At 48.3% G+C, this 15,168-nt stretch overlaps 1 protein-coding gene across 1 annotated transcript; it reads left to right on the plus strand.

The window, feature by feature from the left end:
• The first annotated feature begins 1,251 nt into the window (after positions 1-1,251).
• LOC131554626 (organic solute transporter subunit alpha-like) lies at positions 1,252-12,618 on the plus strand. Its single transcript, XM_058800153.1, has 8 exons — positions 1,252-1,447; positions 2,850-3,001; positions 3,120-3,193; positions 4,516-4,674; positions 7,232-7,343; positions 8,269-8,415; positions 9,781-9,886; positions 10,363-12,618. The coding sequence occupies exons 1-8, from the start codon at positions 1,369-1,371 to the stop codon at positions 10,548-10,550; spliced, it is 1,017 nt and encodes a 338-aa protein (XP_058656136.1). The 5' UTR covers positions 1,252-1,368; the 3' UTR covers positions 10,551-12,618.
• The last annotated feature ends 2,550 nt before the right edge of the window (positions 12,619-15,168 follow it).

Below are 15,168 nucleotides of genomic sequence, written 5' to 3' on the forward strand. Positions count from 1 at the left end.
CCCTGGGGCTGGAGCGAGGGCGGACACAGCCCTGGACATCCCTGCCGTCCCCCCGGGCTGCTCCAGCGGCCCTCGGCTGCCGAGACCCGGATCCAGGTGCCCCGACACGCTGGGGATGTGAATGTGGGCCCGGGCAGGACCGGCTGGGTGCCGCAAGCAGCTGCACAAGGGCCGGGCAGAGACACGGGGACCACCGGGAGCAGCCGGGCCCGTGCCAGGCGGGGAGGCCGCGGGGTGGCCGCGCTGCCAGGGCTCGGCGCTGTCCCGGGCTATGCACTGTCCCCGGCTATGCACTGTCCCGGGTTATGCACTGTCCGGGCTATGCACTGTCCCCGGCTATGCACTGTCCCGGGTTATGCACTGTCCGGGCTATGCACTGTCCCGGGCTATGCACTGTCCCGGGTTATGCACTGTCCGGGCTATGCACTGTCCCCGGCTATGCACTGTCCCGGGCTATGCACTGTCCCGGGTTATGCACTGCCCGGGCTATGCACTGTCCGGGCTATGCACTGTCCGGGCTATGCACTGCCCGGGCTATGCACTCTCCCGGGCTATGCACTGTCCGGTCTATGCACTGTCCCGGGCTATGCATTGTCCGGGCTATGCACTGTCCGGGTTATGCACTGTCCCGGGCTATGCACTGCCCGGGCTATGCACTGTCCCGGGCTATGCACTGTCCCGGGCTATGCACTGTCCGGGCTATGCACTGCCCGGGTTATGCACTGTCCGGGCTATGCACTGTCCGGGCTATGCACTCTCCCGGGCTATGCACTGTCCGGGCTATGCACTGTCCCGGGCTATGCATTGTCCGGGCTATGCACTGTCCGGGTTATGCACTGTCCGGGCTATGCACTGCCCGGGCTATGCACTGCCCGGGCTATGCACTCTCCCGGGCTATGCACTCTCCCGGGCTATGCACTGTCCCGGGCTATGCACTGTCCGGGTTATGCACTGTCCCGGGCTCGGCACTGTCCCGGGCTCGGCACTGTCCCGGGCTATGCACTGTCCGGGCTGTGCACTGTCCGGGCTGTGCACTGTCCCGGGCTATGCACTGTCCGGGCTGTGCACTGTCCCGGGCTGTGCACTGTCCGGGCTCGGCACTGCCCGGGCTCGGCACTGCCCGGGCTCGGCGCTGTCCCGAGCTATGCACGGCCCCGGGCTCGGCGCTGTCCCGGGCTCGGCGCTGCCCGTGCCGCCGTGCCGGGCGCCAGGAGGCAGCGCGGGCTCGGTCCGTGCCCGCCCCGGCCCGGGGTAATCATTAACCGGGCCCGGCCGCCGGCACCCGCCGCGCTTCGCCCGCACTCGGCCGGGACCGGCGGCCGGGCACGCACCGTCCCCAGCCCGGCACGGCCGGGGCTCCCCGCAGCCATGGAGGGCGAGGCCAACGGGACCCTGCACCCGGCCTGCGGCTCCAGCGAGCCCCCCTACTCGGAGGAGCTTCTCCGGAGTAAGTGCGGGGCGGGAGGAGTGGGGGCTGCCCGCCGGACAGCCGGGACAGCGCCCTCGGCACCCACTGCGGCGGGATGGCGGGGGCTGGCCCTGACCCTGTCCCTGTCCCTGCTGTTGTCCCTGCCTGTGTCCCTGTCCCTGCTGCTGCCTCTGCCCCTGTCCGTCCCTCTGCCCCTGCCTCTGCCCCTCTCCCTGTCCGTCCCTCAACCCCTGTCCCTGCCTGTGCCCCTGTCCCTGTCCATCCCCTGTACCCTGTCCCTATCCCTGTTCCTGCCTGTGCCCCTTCGCCGTTCTTCCCCGGCGAGGAAATCCCCGTTCGGAGGCCGGCACCCGCCTGTCCCGGCCGATCCTCCGCCTGTCTGGGGCCCGAGCAGGCTCCGGGGCAGGGCGGGAGCCCGGCACGGCCCCAGCCCGGGCTCGGCTGGGCTGGCTCAGAACGGGGCTGCGGCGGGAACCGAGCGCTGAACCGGCCCCGGGAGCCGCGCCGGGTCTCGGGCTCCCTCCGGTGAGATTCAAGGAGTGGAGGTGTCGCTGAGACGTGAACTGCCCCGCCTGCAGCCAAGTCTGGAAGTGCCGGGGTTTTTTGAAGCAGTTTATGTTAAAGAGGCTGCGGCAGAGGCTCTGCTTTGCCTTCCAATAGGCTGCGGGTCCGGCAGGAGTTAGTACTGATGATAAGCATGAACTTCTCCTGAATTAAGCATGCGGTGCCTTTTTCTGCCTCTGGAAACAAATCCCTTGGGAGAAAATGCCCTTCAGCTGTCAGCTGTGGGTCAAAGTTCATACCCATACCCACTGTCAATGATAAAACCTACAATCTATGGGTAAATGTTGAAATGTTCAAGGGAGAAGCAATAAAGATTTTGGTGAAGACACCAAGTTTTATCTCGGGCTTGGGATATCAGGGACTTTTCCTTACATTGCTGGTGTGCCCTACAAAATTCCACCGAGCTTCTAGTAAATTTGCCTGCCTAAGGAAGTTACTTGTAACATGCCTATGAGCATACGATGGAAGCAGAGAACTAATACTGAGTGAATACATGTTTGCTTGTAGCCTGCCTGGAAAAGTTCCCAGACTATGTATTTATTTCTGCTACATATTTACATTCATCTAAGGATATTTGTCCTGGAACTCCCCCTTTCTGAAAGGCACTATTGCATAATGCTTTCAGAAGGTGAAGGCGTATTCTTCCTGCCTGCTGTCTGTAGATCCTGGAAAGATTTAGTCATGAACTTCAGTATTTGAATGGTTCTGTGGAGTCAGTGTCTGCCTGTGTAACTAGGGATGAGTGCAAGTATCTGCACGAATATGGCAAAGAAGCCCCTCAGAGATGGTGTTGTTACATTAATATTTGAGAAGTTCATGAAATAAATCAGAACTGTTTGCTTTTCTCTCTCTGCAGGCCTTGACCTTCCAGGGAGATTTCTCTTTGCAACCTTGACTCTGATGACGCTCATTGCCATTCTGGTGTTTATAGAGGAAGCAGTCTACATCTACAGGAAAATCCCCTCCTCCAAAAGATCAATCATAATTTGGATTAATGCTGCAGCGCCTGTAAGCTAACATGGAAATGAGATAAAATTCAATGTTGAAAATTAGGCTTCCCTGAAAATCCACAGGGGCCACATGAGTTCTCTGCCCTTCATACAACCTTCCTCCCTTTTCTTTGTAGGTGATCTCCACTACTTCATGCATTGGCATGTGGGTTCCTCGCTCAACAATGTTCACAGATTTCACAGCAGGAATGTGAGTGTTCTGCTTGTGTCTAGGTGTTGCTCCAAATCCTGAATTTCTTCCCTTTCAACATCTGCTGCTCTTGGTAACACAGTCATTCTGTAAATTTAACAATTCAGTAATTTCTTTCTTTGAGTTGAAATCTCTTGGCAGCTCTTTCCTGGGAGGTGGAAAATGCTGAAACAGTTCCCAGTGCTCCAGTCCCCCAGTGTGGGAACGTCGGTGTGAAGGATCTGTGACTCACATGTAATTGATTCCTTGCACTGACAGTCTCCTCGGAGCAGCAGTCTGTCTTTCCTCTCTCTGCATGCCATGTGGAACGAGAGTCTGGCCTGTGACTCCTTCCCTGCACTTTTACCAATGATGAGCCATGGAGGCCTGTTATTAATGGTGCCAAGTGAGCCCCCAGTGAGCACATCAAGGTAAAAATGTTCCACAGCTGTCCTGATGAAAGCACTTTATGTGTGAGCATGACAGCTCTGGCATGCACAGAGAAGAAGGGAGAAGTGTGCTCCCTGCTTTCTGGGGGTGATGGCACAGCCCTGGTGGGCAGGACTGAGTGGGGATGTGCCATGGCCCTGAGCACTCCACACCTGGAGATGAGTAACAGAGTAACAGAGGAGGGACAACACAGGAGTAGGGAATACTGCTGGCGTGTGGCAGTGTGTGCAGGTAGTGCAGATTGCCTGAAGCTTCCAACAATCCAGTCCTGTGGCACTTCAAGCATGTTTAAATTCCCTCTCCTCCCTTCCCCAAGCTGCAGGCAGTGCAGCAGAGGACCTCTTTTATTGATTGGGTTTCCATGTTTGGTGGCACAATCTGCAGTTCCTGGGTAGGGTTGAGACTGTGCAGCTGGGGAGGGAGGGAGAGGTGGGGTTGCAGCAGTCGGAGCTTTGTCTGCAGAGGAACCACGCCCTGCCTGGGCCAGCACATTCAGTGGTAGCTATTTATGTGAACCCAGCCATGTTTGCTGGTTGAAAGCCACGTTTGAGGAGCAAGAGGACTTGTTCTAAAAGGTCCAGACTAGTGAGAATTAGATAACTTATGGGGAATGAAGGGGCCAGGAAAGCCTGTGCTTTAACAGCGACTCTGCTCACCAGAGCAGCTTTGGGAAATGCCACACCTGCTCTGTGCCTCAGTTCATTCCTCCTGCAGTGAGGGCAGGGCAGTTCTGCTCCTCCAAGGTGATGGAAAGCAGAAGGTGTTTCAAAGATAGAGCTTTTGTTGATTGGGAAGCACAAGCTGTAAAAACCCTGTACAGGAGGTGGCCCTGCCCTGCACAGGCATATGAGACACACAAACAAGTTTGAGCTGGAATTCTCTCCCTCTCCTAGATTTTTTGCCATAGTTATCCACAAGTTCCTGATGATGATGATTAAAGAGTGTGGAGGGCAGAAGGTGCTGCTTAGACGCTTTGAAAATGGTCACTTCACCATCACCACCGGCCCCTGCTGCTGCTGCTGCCTCTGCCTCCCTCGTGTGCCCATCACCAGGTGAGCCACCCCTTCAGGATTCCCTTTAAGGAGCTTGGAAACGGCTGCTGGAATTCAGCCAGCTCGGCAGGGCCAGGCTCACAGCAAAGCTTCCCAAAAGTCAGTCTCAAGATGCCTCAAACTGTTTATTTTAAACAGCATCCTCACTCTGGGGCTGTACACCACCACTAATTTATTTAGTTTCTATAATGCAGAGGTGTGTGGGTGGAGAAATTTCTACTCTAGAAAATAATTGACATTTCAGGTTTTTTTCATTCCAAAAGGGAACAAATGTCTCAAGATTGGGTATTTTCACAAGCAGAATTGTCAAATGGAGGCTCTCTTGATAGAAAATTTCTCTCACTTTGATAAAATGGAAATGTTTCATTCTGATTTTGACTTTAAAACTACTTGAAGTTAAAATAATTTTTAGAACAAAAAGTAGATGTAATTCTTGTAAAGCTTTGTTCTCAATGAAATGGCATTGTCTGGTGAGGCAAAAGCAGGTGTTTTCTTCTTCTAAACTTAGTATTAAAGCATCTTTGAGAAGGGGGGTGAGGATGGAGAGGTCCAGGAGCCAATATGCTGTAACATAAACCTGTCCTCCTTTGGCACTGTCTCCTCTGGTCAGTGTCACCCCCTTACTCACACACCTCTCCACAGCCTGGAAGCCTCCTGTGTTTCCATCAGCTTTCCTACTGCATAGAGCACGAGACTGTTTCTCTCATTATAGGCAAAACCTGAGGGACTGAAAAGAAACCTTTTTGTGAGGGTGTGGACTTGAGTGTCCTAGGGGATTGTACAATCTGCTTAAAGAAAAGCAGCAAACAGAACACAGCATAGTGGTTTCTGATGCATTTTCAAAAATTCTAATTTTTTACGACAATATTTTTTCCTTAAACTGCCTCATTGGGTATTAGAATTTAAACTTTAGTTTCCATAATTTTATTTTAATAGAGCATAGGTTGTAGCAGCTGGGAGCTTGGGAGAGGATCCCCTACTCTGCCTTGCTGTTGTACAGCCCAGTGGCAGCTTGTGCAGGATGATGTCAGCTAATATGGACTCATTTCAGGGGCTACACAGTGCCTGCTACTGCTGGCAGGAAGGACAGCTCTCTGTTGGGATAAAAAAACCCAGGCTTTTTGCTCTGCAGAGGGCTTAGGCCTCCTTCTCCAGTGTCTGTACCACTGGAAACCCATCTGCTCTCTGCTTCTAACCTCCAGTCTTTTCCCTTGCAGGGTACCTTTAAAAAAAAAAAAAGATATTGGCAAGCTATGAGAGAGAAAAGTCAGTCTCACATTCCTTCCATAGGCATCTATGGGGAAACAGGGAGCTATCCCAAGGGAGGGATTCATTCTTTAAAAAAAACAATATACATCTGCAGTCCTGGGGAAAACAACAAGGTACAGGTGAGGCAGTGTGACAATCCATGCACAGGGAGAGATGTGGCAGGAGAGATCTGGTGATCAGTAAAGGTGGGCCTGTGTTAACAAGGGAAGCAGCTCGTGGCATGGCAGTGACTGCACTCTTTGTCATATGTATGAGTCTTTAAAGCTCTCTGGGAAAAATAAATCTTTGAGAAGGCACACACTGGCCCATTGCAGGTCTTTCCACGTGTGTTTGTGCTGTTGATAATCCTGTGGTTACCAGCTATATTCATTGAGCAATTCCTGTAATTCCTGGTTCATAGCTGTATTCTTTAACACATAAATGGCAGTCTGCTGTCTGTGAGACATCTCTGATGGCAGGGCCCAAAGAACTCCAGTGAAAACAACACTGAAAATATGAGAAATAATGCACAGTGACAGACTGAAACATGAGGCAGCTGTAGCAGCTGCAGCTTCCCCTGTGAAATCTGAAGGAGAGCTCAGGTCAGTCAGCTTCCATGCCCTCTGTTAGAAAGCTCATCTGCCCCTCTCCTGGTGGGCTGCAGATCTGGCTGGCCAGGTTACAGGTGTGCCCTGGACCCACTTTACAGTGACAGAAGTGAAGGAATCCTGAGCTCTCCTGCCAGCCTTGTGCAATTTGCCAAGTTAGGGGCTGTCCCTTCCTTCTGTTAGCCCACAGAGGGGCAAGCCCAGATCTTACATGGTGCTCTTCAAGGTGCACTGAGGAACCACCAGTCCTTTCACCTAGGGCTGTGTGATCCCCTTTCTTGATCTACCACAGGACTAGGAAGTGGCTGAGCAGGCTGATTTGTCCAATTTCATGGGAGGGCTGCAATAATAAGGCAACAAGGCAAGAGCAAATGGCATCATTGTTCAGGAACCGGTTGTGCAGCTCCTGTCTCCCTGGCTGGCTTCAGGGCAGAGAAAGACATCATGTTTTGCCCAGCCTTGGTTAGTATGTACTTGCTGCAGAGCAGGAAAAGTACTATTTTTGTAGAGACTTTATTAAATAAACACTGGGAAATTCTTGGAAATATTTTCTAATCTTGAAGCTGTTCCTGCCCAGATTTTAGCCACATGCTACAGGAGTGGAAAAGTTCTGCAGTTGACAGAATCCAGAAAATGTTATTAAGGTTGCTAATACATCTTGGCCTATCTAATTTTGTGTTGCCTTTTTTTTTTTTATCCAGACAAACCCTCTTTTGGCTGAAGCTGGGCACCTTTCAGTTTGCTGTCTTTCGGCCTGTGCTCGTATTTTTATCAATAGTGCTTTGGACTAATGGCAATTACGTTCTTTACAATGTAAGTAACCATTTTATTCAGAGAAGGTCCTCAAAATCCATAGGTTTCAGGGCTGATGTAACTATCTTAGCCTACAACTAAACTGTGACATCTGGGACCACTTCCAAGTGAGGTCCCAAGTGAGTGTGACCACTTCCTTACTGTAATCTTTTGACACCTGAAGCATGTAATTTCCTGACATCCTTGATTTCTGCCTTCCTTGGCTCTCTTGGAAAGAAATTGAGCATCAGAGGGGGTTGGGCATCAGATTGTACATTTCCCAGCTGGTATGGTTAGAATAGCAGGACTGCAAGTTGTTCTGTGGGATGTATCTGCCCTGTGTTTTGTAAGGTACAGCCTTAAGAAATAAGTGTATGTACTGGCATGTTAACAGGAAGCCTAATTCTGTGTTTTTCAGCAAGACATGGTGATTTTCATATCTGTGCAAAATGAAAAGATAGTACTGTACTTCTGCTTTGTACCATGCAACCTGCAAGCTGATGGAGAAAACTATATCTGATAATAATTTGGCGCCTCTTGGATAACTCAGACTAAAAGCAATATTTTTGTTGTTGTTTCGTGGTATGAAATGAAGGACCCACCTGAGATGTCAGGCTGAACCTGCTCTCATGAGCTGTTGAGCATTGCCAGGTGCTGCTGGGGTCTCTGAAAAGGCAAACACTCCATGGCTGGCCATTGCAACACTGAGGGTTGTGTCACTGGCACCTCCCCAGGCTGGACACGTCCCTGTGTTGGTGCCTGCAGGACAGAGCCTGTGCCAGTGCTCCAGATGGTACTGGGCACTTCCACATGTAAAACCCAATAATTGCTGCTGCCACCAGCTTTCATGCAGATAGAAAAATGCATTTTAACGTCATCCAGTTCACAGCTTCTTCCTGGAAACACTGAAGTAAGGTTGTATAAGGTTGTGTGATTTGCTTCTCAGGTGTCTCCCAAAGGACCTGCACTGTGGATCAGCTGCTTCATTGGTGCCCTCACCCTTTGTGCTCTGTGGGCAGTAGGAATCATGTTTCGAAAAGTTAGGATTCTCCTTAAGTGTAAGAACATTATCCCAAAGTTTGCTCTTTATCAGGTGAGAACTTTAATATTTCTGGTAAGTACTTCTCTTAACTGCTGATACTACTCTGCCTTTCTTGTTCTTGCTCCTTTCCTGAAAATTTATGGTATTTTTTCCCATTAAATGCACTGTGCAAAGCCATATTTTTACCTGATTAAAGCTGCATCCCTTTCTAGCACTCTCCTTGGCTGCTGCTCAGTTTTACTTTGAGCCAATTCACCTCTAGTCTCAGGAGTGCTGGAGATGTGAAAGCCATGTAAAATCTGTCTGTCTTAGACCACTGAAATCACAACAGCACTTTCTGTGGGGCTTGAAGGAAGCTTTGTAGCTGTGGTATCCTGAAATGCAATATTCAAATGCTGGTGTGTACCTTAGAGAGGAGATGTTGCATTGTGCAGGCAGCTGTTGTTTGAACTGTTCCAGCATTCCACATTATGCTGTTTTAACAGTATTTTTCTTGGCCATTCTGCACTTTAGATTTAGATAATACTGAAAATACTGGCTGCAAATCATTAAACAGTAAGGAACAGAAGGACACAGGTTAGATTGAAAAAGCACAGTGACAAGGCCACCCTCTTCCACATCACTCTGAAGAGAGCCCAGCAGAATCCTTGGAAATGTCTCCCTCTTGAACAGGACATGCATCAAGGCTGGTGCACTGAGTTGGGTAAATTATTAAGCACTAATAAAGGCAGCAAACAGGATGGTCACAACTGCAAAGCTGTGTCAGGGTGAATTCATGTTTGGGATGGCAAACTGTGTTGATGTGAGGGTTTAGACTCAGGCAGTTCCACCAGCAGCCACAGAGGCACTTGGACAACTCCATGGCAGCAGCAAAGGTCTGGCTCAATGGAATAGCATGAGCAAGTGGTGGCTCATGAACTCAAGCTGTGAAGAGTCCCTCATACCTTCTGGCAAAGCCAGTCTCATAATTTGGGGACCACAATATCTCCCTGCTGTGGCAAAAAGAGGAGACAACAGGAAAAATGTTCTTTGAGTCTTTTTTCCACTAAGGAAGAACATAAGCTCATAGGTCAAATTAATTGTAATTTTTTAAACATTATTGCCTATTATTCAGAACTCAGTATTATTTGAAATCCCTGCTGGGAAGTCTGTGTATAATGTACCTCCCAAATGAAGGCCTGAGAAGAAATGCTTTTCAAGTCCAGGATTAATTTAATGTTCCTATTCAGAGCAATATCATCCTGACCATAAGATGAATTCTGCAGAATGACAGCACCCTGCTGGCAGGTGGGAGGAAAGGGAGGACAAGCAAGGAGGAATGAGGCAAAGGAGGTTCTGTTATCAAAGCAGAATTGTTATGTGAACTGTAAACCCCTTTCTGGTAGCTAAGGCATTTGTTTTCTGTTTCTGGTGCAGTTTATTGTCATTCTGAACCACCTGCAGACCACTATTATCAACATATTCGCTACACAAAAAATCATTCCCTGTGCTCCACCACTCTCCTCTACAGCCAGAGGATCATGTAAGTTTTCTGGGGGAAGAATGTTCTTCACTGACTTATAAAAGTACCAGTTCATTGTTGCTGATGGCAATCTCCAGTGTTTTCCCAAAATACAAATTTCATGGTGTCACTAGCTTTTGGAGAATCTCAATTTTAGTTTAAAAACAGTAACAAAAGTTTCATAGCTGTCATGATTGTAGAGAACAACTTGATAATGAGAAGAGCTGGAATCAGAAATGAGAGGAAAAGAAATCAACATGCATAATTACTGTTAAATCTCTTATATTTTGGATGCATAATTTATTGCATTCTTGATGGGCAGTACTGGAATTCTGTAACTGATGTCATTGCTGAGTGTGAGAGACACAGGGGCAGGATGAGAGAGTTTGTTCCTTTTGCACAGGTGAAAATTAATAAGCCAATTATTCTTTTTTTGTCTGATAGTAATTTCCCCTTTTGGGGGGCTTTTCTTTATATCATTTTTTTTTTTTTGGCAGACATTGCCCAGCAGCTGCTCATCATGGAAATGTTTCTGATAACTGTAATCTCCAGGGTGGTCTATCGGAGGAAATACCACGACCTGGAGCCTCCGGAGTGCGTGGCTGAAGAACCTGGGGACAAGAAGCAGAGTCCTGAGGTTATCCTGAATGGTGCAGCTGTGCAAGATGCATTGCCAAAGGTTTAGAAGTGCTCCTGTTATGCAGGAGCTGTAAGCTCAGCTTCAGGAACTTCTTGCACCAAAAATAGCCCCTGTCCATGTCAGAGCATGGCATGAGTGCCTGTGAGCTGCAGTGCTGAAAGACCAGTAAACATAATCCTGCTGATTCTCCAGCCATGTGGGCATGGTGTGAGGGCTTTCACACCATGTAATTTACTAAGATTTTATACCATTTTATACTGTTACTGAGCACTTGATGGTGCCAACCTGTCTTACAATACAATTTTATTTTTTAGCTATTAGCATGGCTATGATTTAGCATTAATTCCAGAGTAATTATTTTTCATCTTTTTTGACTTTTAAAAAAGCTTATTTCACCCTGGATTGCTGTCATATGTCCAACACAGCATTTTTCCATGCTTCCTCCATAACAACAGATCATCTCTCGCTCTACACCACGAGCTCACCATAGCCAATTCTGATCAGTAAATACAATCTCATCTTTGTTCTGAAATCCCCAAACACATGTGGGCTCTTCACCTACAGAAACAATGATGTCTCTAGGGCAAGACTTTTTACATTCCTAGTCAATTCACCTCCTAAATTGGTAATACAGTTACTGTTTGTGAATATATCAGGTGTTCTTCCTGTGGACAGCAGGTTCTCTGTCACTGGCCTGGAAAAGGAAGGTAGGAGAGTCTGGGATGTCTCTGGTCTGTGATGCCATGTGGTGCTTTGGTTCTCTGCTTGGTGGATGGGGATAATGACACTCAGGGTCCCTGCACTAACAGTGAGGATGGGAGTCATTGGAAGGGCTGTTGGGGTGCTGGTCACCAGCCAGCTGGACAGGAGCCAGCGCGTCCCCAGGCAGCCAGGAGGGCCAGTGGCACCTGGCCTGGATCAAGAGTGTGGCCAGCAGACCCAGGGCAGGGCTGTCCCCCTGGTGAGGCCACAGCTCAAATCTTTTGTTCAGGTTTGAGCCCCTGATGACGAAGAGGACATTGAGGTGCTGGAGTGTGTCCAGGGAAGGGCAAGAGAACAAAGCCAGGCAGATTGGAGTCACAGGACACTTTGGGTTGGAAGAGACCTTTAAAGGACATCCAGTCCAAGCACCTGCAGTGAGCAGGACATTTTCACCTGGATCAGGCTGCTCAGAGCCCCATCCAATCTGACCTTGAATGTTTCCAGGGACAGAGCACCTGCCACCTCTCTGGGCCACCCATTCCATCATTTTACACCTCTCACTGTAAAAAAGTCTTCCTTATATCTAGTCTAAATCTATGTTCTTGTAGTTTTAACCTTTATCCCTTGTCCTATTGCAACAGGCCCTGCAATAGAACAAAAAGGGTGTCCCCATGTTTCCTATAGTCCCCTTTGGGTACTGGAAGGCCACAATAAGGTGGCCTCTTCCCAGAGCCTTCTGCTCTCCAGGCTGAGCAGTCCCATCTCCCTCAGCCTGTCCTCATAGGCTGAAGTGTTCCAGCCCTCCCATCATTTCTGTGGCCCTTCTCTGGACCCACTCCAGCACACAGCAGGGCTTAATTTATGGCTCACATTGAATTAAAACATTGCATTCCATTTGGGAATTGGTAGGAAATGAAACATACTGAAAACATGTAGTGAACCACCTGAAGTAGAAATTGGGGCTGGCTTAAAATGTTTTTTTCTTTCTGATTGAGGTCAGAAACAATATTTTCTTTAACAACTGAAGGATTCCATTATAGTAGAAAACTTGAATTATTTTTGGTTTGAAATGGTTGATGCGATTTTTATATTTAATCTTTCTTTCTAAGTAGGCAGTCTGGGAAATTAATATAGACTCTGGGGCTGCATTAATTTGAGAGAATCTGCACTTTTCCCTTGAAAAATAATTAATGTGAAAATTTTTACTCTGCATTAGAGTGAGTGCATTAGAATAAGTTAGCTGGGATCAGCTAACTTATTCTTAACACGAGAAATCTTCTTAATGTATTTGAACATTATGACTATTAGCATATTCCTAATGTTGCTTCATATCAGTGCAATCTAGGCCATGGGTCCATACACAGGCTTGAAGAGCAATACTGAATTTCATAACAGCATTGGGGATCATTGGCTGCAAGTACAATCAGCTTCAAAATTGGAAAATAAAATATTTTGAGTTGGTAAAGCATCTTTGTGTTTTCTGTAGTGGTTCAAGGGAATGCTTTGATGGGTGGGATCTGTGGCATGGAAAAGCAGATCCATGTGCTGTAGCTGGAGAGTGCATTTGAAAACAGATGGGGTGTGTAAGAAGTGTGTCTGTAGGTCCAGAGGAGGCTGCTGGGGCACAGCAAAAGTCTTCACCCATTGCTGTTGGGCTGTTGTCTGCCATGTCTGTTAAATGTATCTTGTCAATATCAGTGTGGGCCTGATTTAGCCACAGGTATTGCTAGCTATTATGCTTTTGGATAGGTATTTAACACTTGTGACCTTCATCTGACATATTTCAGCAATAAGATGTACTGTGGTGGCTGTCAGGCAGACTTTGGATTTGGCAGCAAATCTGTTTACTGTGTACAGGCATGGAGATCTCATTCCAAACATCACTTACTTACACAGAAGCCTTTTCAGAGCAAAATTAGACATATATTTTCTTAAATACATGCCCAAGAGCTTTCCTGAGTTACAGTTTATGTGACTGTAGCAGAATGTGGGGGCCTTATTGTTACAAATTTTGTTTTCCTTTTTTTTAACTAAGACTCTCTTGCCCGCCTCTGGCTCAGCCCAATAGCTGTGTCCTGCCTAATGGAGGAGCCTGGAAAGAGCTGGACTCCATTGCAGAGCCTGCATTCAGGTATTCCTGAAATGAAAACATTGCAAGCCACCACCTCCAAGGTGGACCTTAATCAGTCTGGGGATGGAAAAACAAAACAGAGAGCCAGACATTCCTTCAGTCTCACTTCTGATAACCATCCCTTTCACATCACTTTCCACTACGTGTTTGTGATTGAAGTATTTGAAAACAGTTGACAAGAGCTACAAGATAAATTCACAATTGGTTTTATACAGCTGTAGTAAAGTAATGATTGTAAGGGTAAGTGCACACCCTTTATGCTGTGTTTGCCTGGGATTATTGTGTGAGGAAGGGTAAAGGTAATATTATCGATGTTTTCTGTGATTAACAACATTAAACAGAGATAAGCATACACAGAGGTGTGTGATTGAGGCTTAAGAGGCCTCAGGCACGTGGAAGGAATTCGTTAGAACATGGGAGAAGATGAGTAATGTGCTTTGGGTGTCCATGTGCTAAAGATACAGGCAGGAGGGTGAGCACTGGCCATGAAATCTCCTGGAGTGTCATGCAGGGGAATGCATTCCCACACACAAGGGGGAAATCTCTAACACCTTGTGGTGCTGCAGGAGTGGGGTGGTAAACAGGAGCTGCTCTGTGCTCCTCTTTTCCACTTGTCCTTCAAGCTATTAATTTTAAAGCCACACCAGTTGAATCCCTCCTGTTTCTGAACACTGTGGTGTGGGCTCCTGTTGGCTGCAGCATGGCCAGGTGCTGGAACCTTGAAGAGGTTCCCTCAGCAGACCTCCTTGAAAGGCAAGCTTTGCCCAGCCTTTGTGTTTCTCATGGCCTCTCACCAAAGGCCTCATGGCTTAATACCCAAAGGATGTGTTTCAGGATTCAGGGTGCTCTGCTGGCTATAGATCTTCTTATCCCTACATCCCACCCTCCAATTGTCCTGTCTGCTCCTTCACCCTCATATTTGCCTCTCCCTTGCTCTCCCTTGCTTTAGAAAAATCATTTGGGTTCCCATCAGGGAGGATGTGCAAGGGTGTGGGCTCATGCCTGCACACCCAGGACAGCTTGAGCCTACCTTCTCTGCACTGTCTGCTTCCAAAGAAAAGCCAAGAGAAAACACCCACAGCAATCACTGTGATCCCATGGTTCCCAGAACTGGAGCAGGGGAAGGATTTGGGTAACATTGTTAAACCAAAGAAGGCCAGGAGGATGGTGAAGGGCCCTGAGGGGAAGCCATGTGAGGAGCAGCTGAAGCGCTTGGTCTGTTCAGCCTGGAGGAAACTGAGGGGAGACCTCACTGCAGTTACAATTCCTTGTGAGAGGGAGAGGAAGGGCAGACACTGATTTCTTCTTTGCTGTGACCAGTGACAGGACCCAAGGGAATGGCCTGAAGCTGAGTCAGGGGAGGTTTAGGTTGGATATCAGAAAGAAGTTCTGCATCCAGAAGGTGGTTGGGCACTGGAACAGGCTCCCCGGGGAAGTGATCACAGCTCCAAGTCTGACAGACTTGAAGAAGTCTGGACATTGTTTGGACAAAGCCCTCAGGCACAGGGTGTGATTCCTGGGGATGTCCTGTCCAGGGCCAGGATCTGGACTTGATGATCCTGATGGGTCCCTTGAGCTCAGCACATTCTGTGATTCTGTTGGAAATTTCAGTGGTAAATTAGACAAGTTAGGGCATAGGTGGATTTAGTGCAAGCAGTAGAGAAGCCCTGAAGACTCAGGGATAACAGAGAACACAACAGTCATTTGCCACACACCTAATGCAAATGCTAGAATGGGTCTGTTGCAACAACTCCACCTATTCAATCATTTGAATAATTTGAGACATTTGGCTTCCTTACCCTTTCAGAAGCAATCTGAGTGCTGCTTTTG

The sequence above is a fragment of the Ammospiza caudacuta genome, chromosome 2, assembly GCF_027887145.1.
Source record: "Ammospiza caudacuta isolate bAmmCau1 chromosome 2, bAmmCau1.pri, whole genome shotgun sequence".
Lineage (NCBI taxonomy): Eukaryota > Metazoa > Chordata > Aves > Passeriformes > Passerellidae > Ammospiza > Ammospiza caudacuta.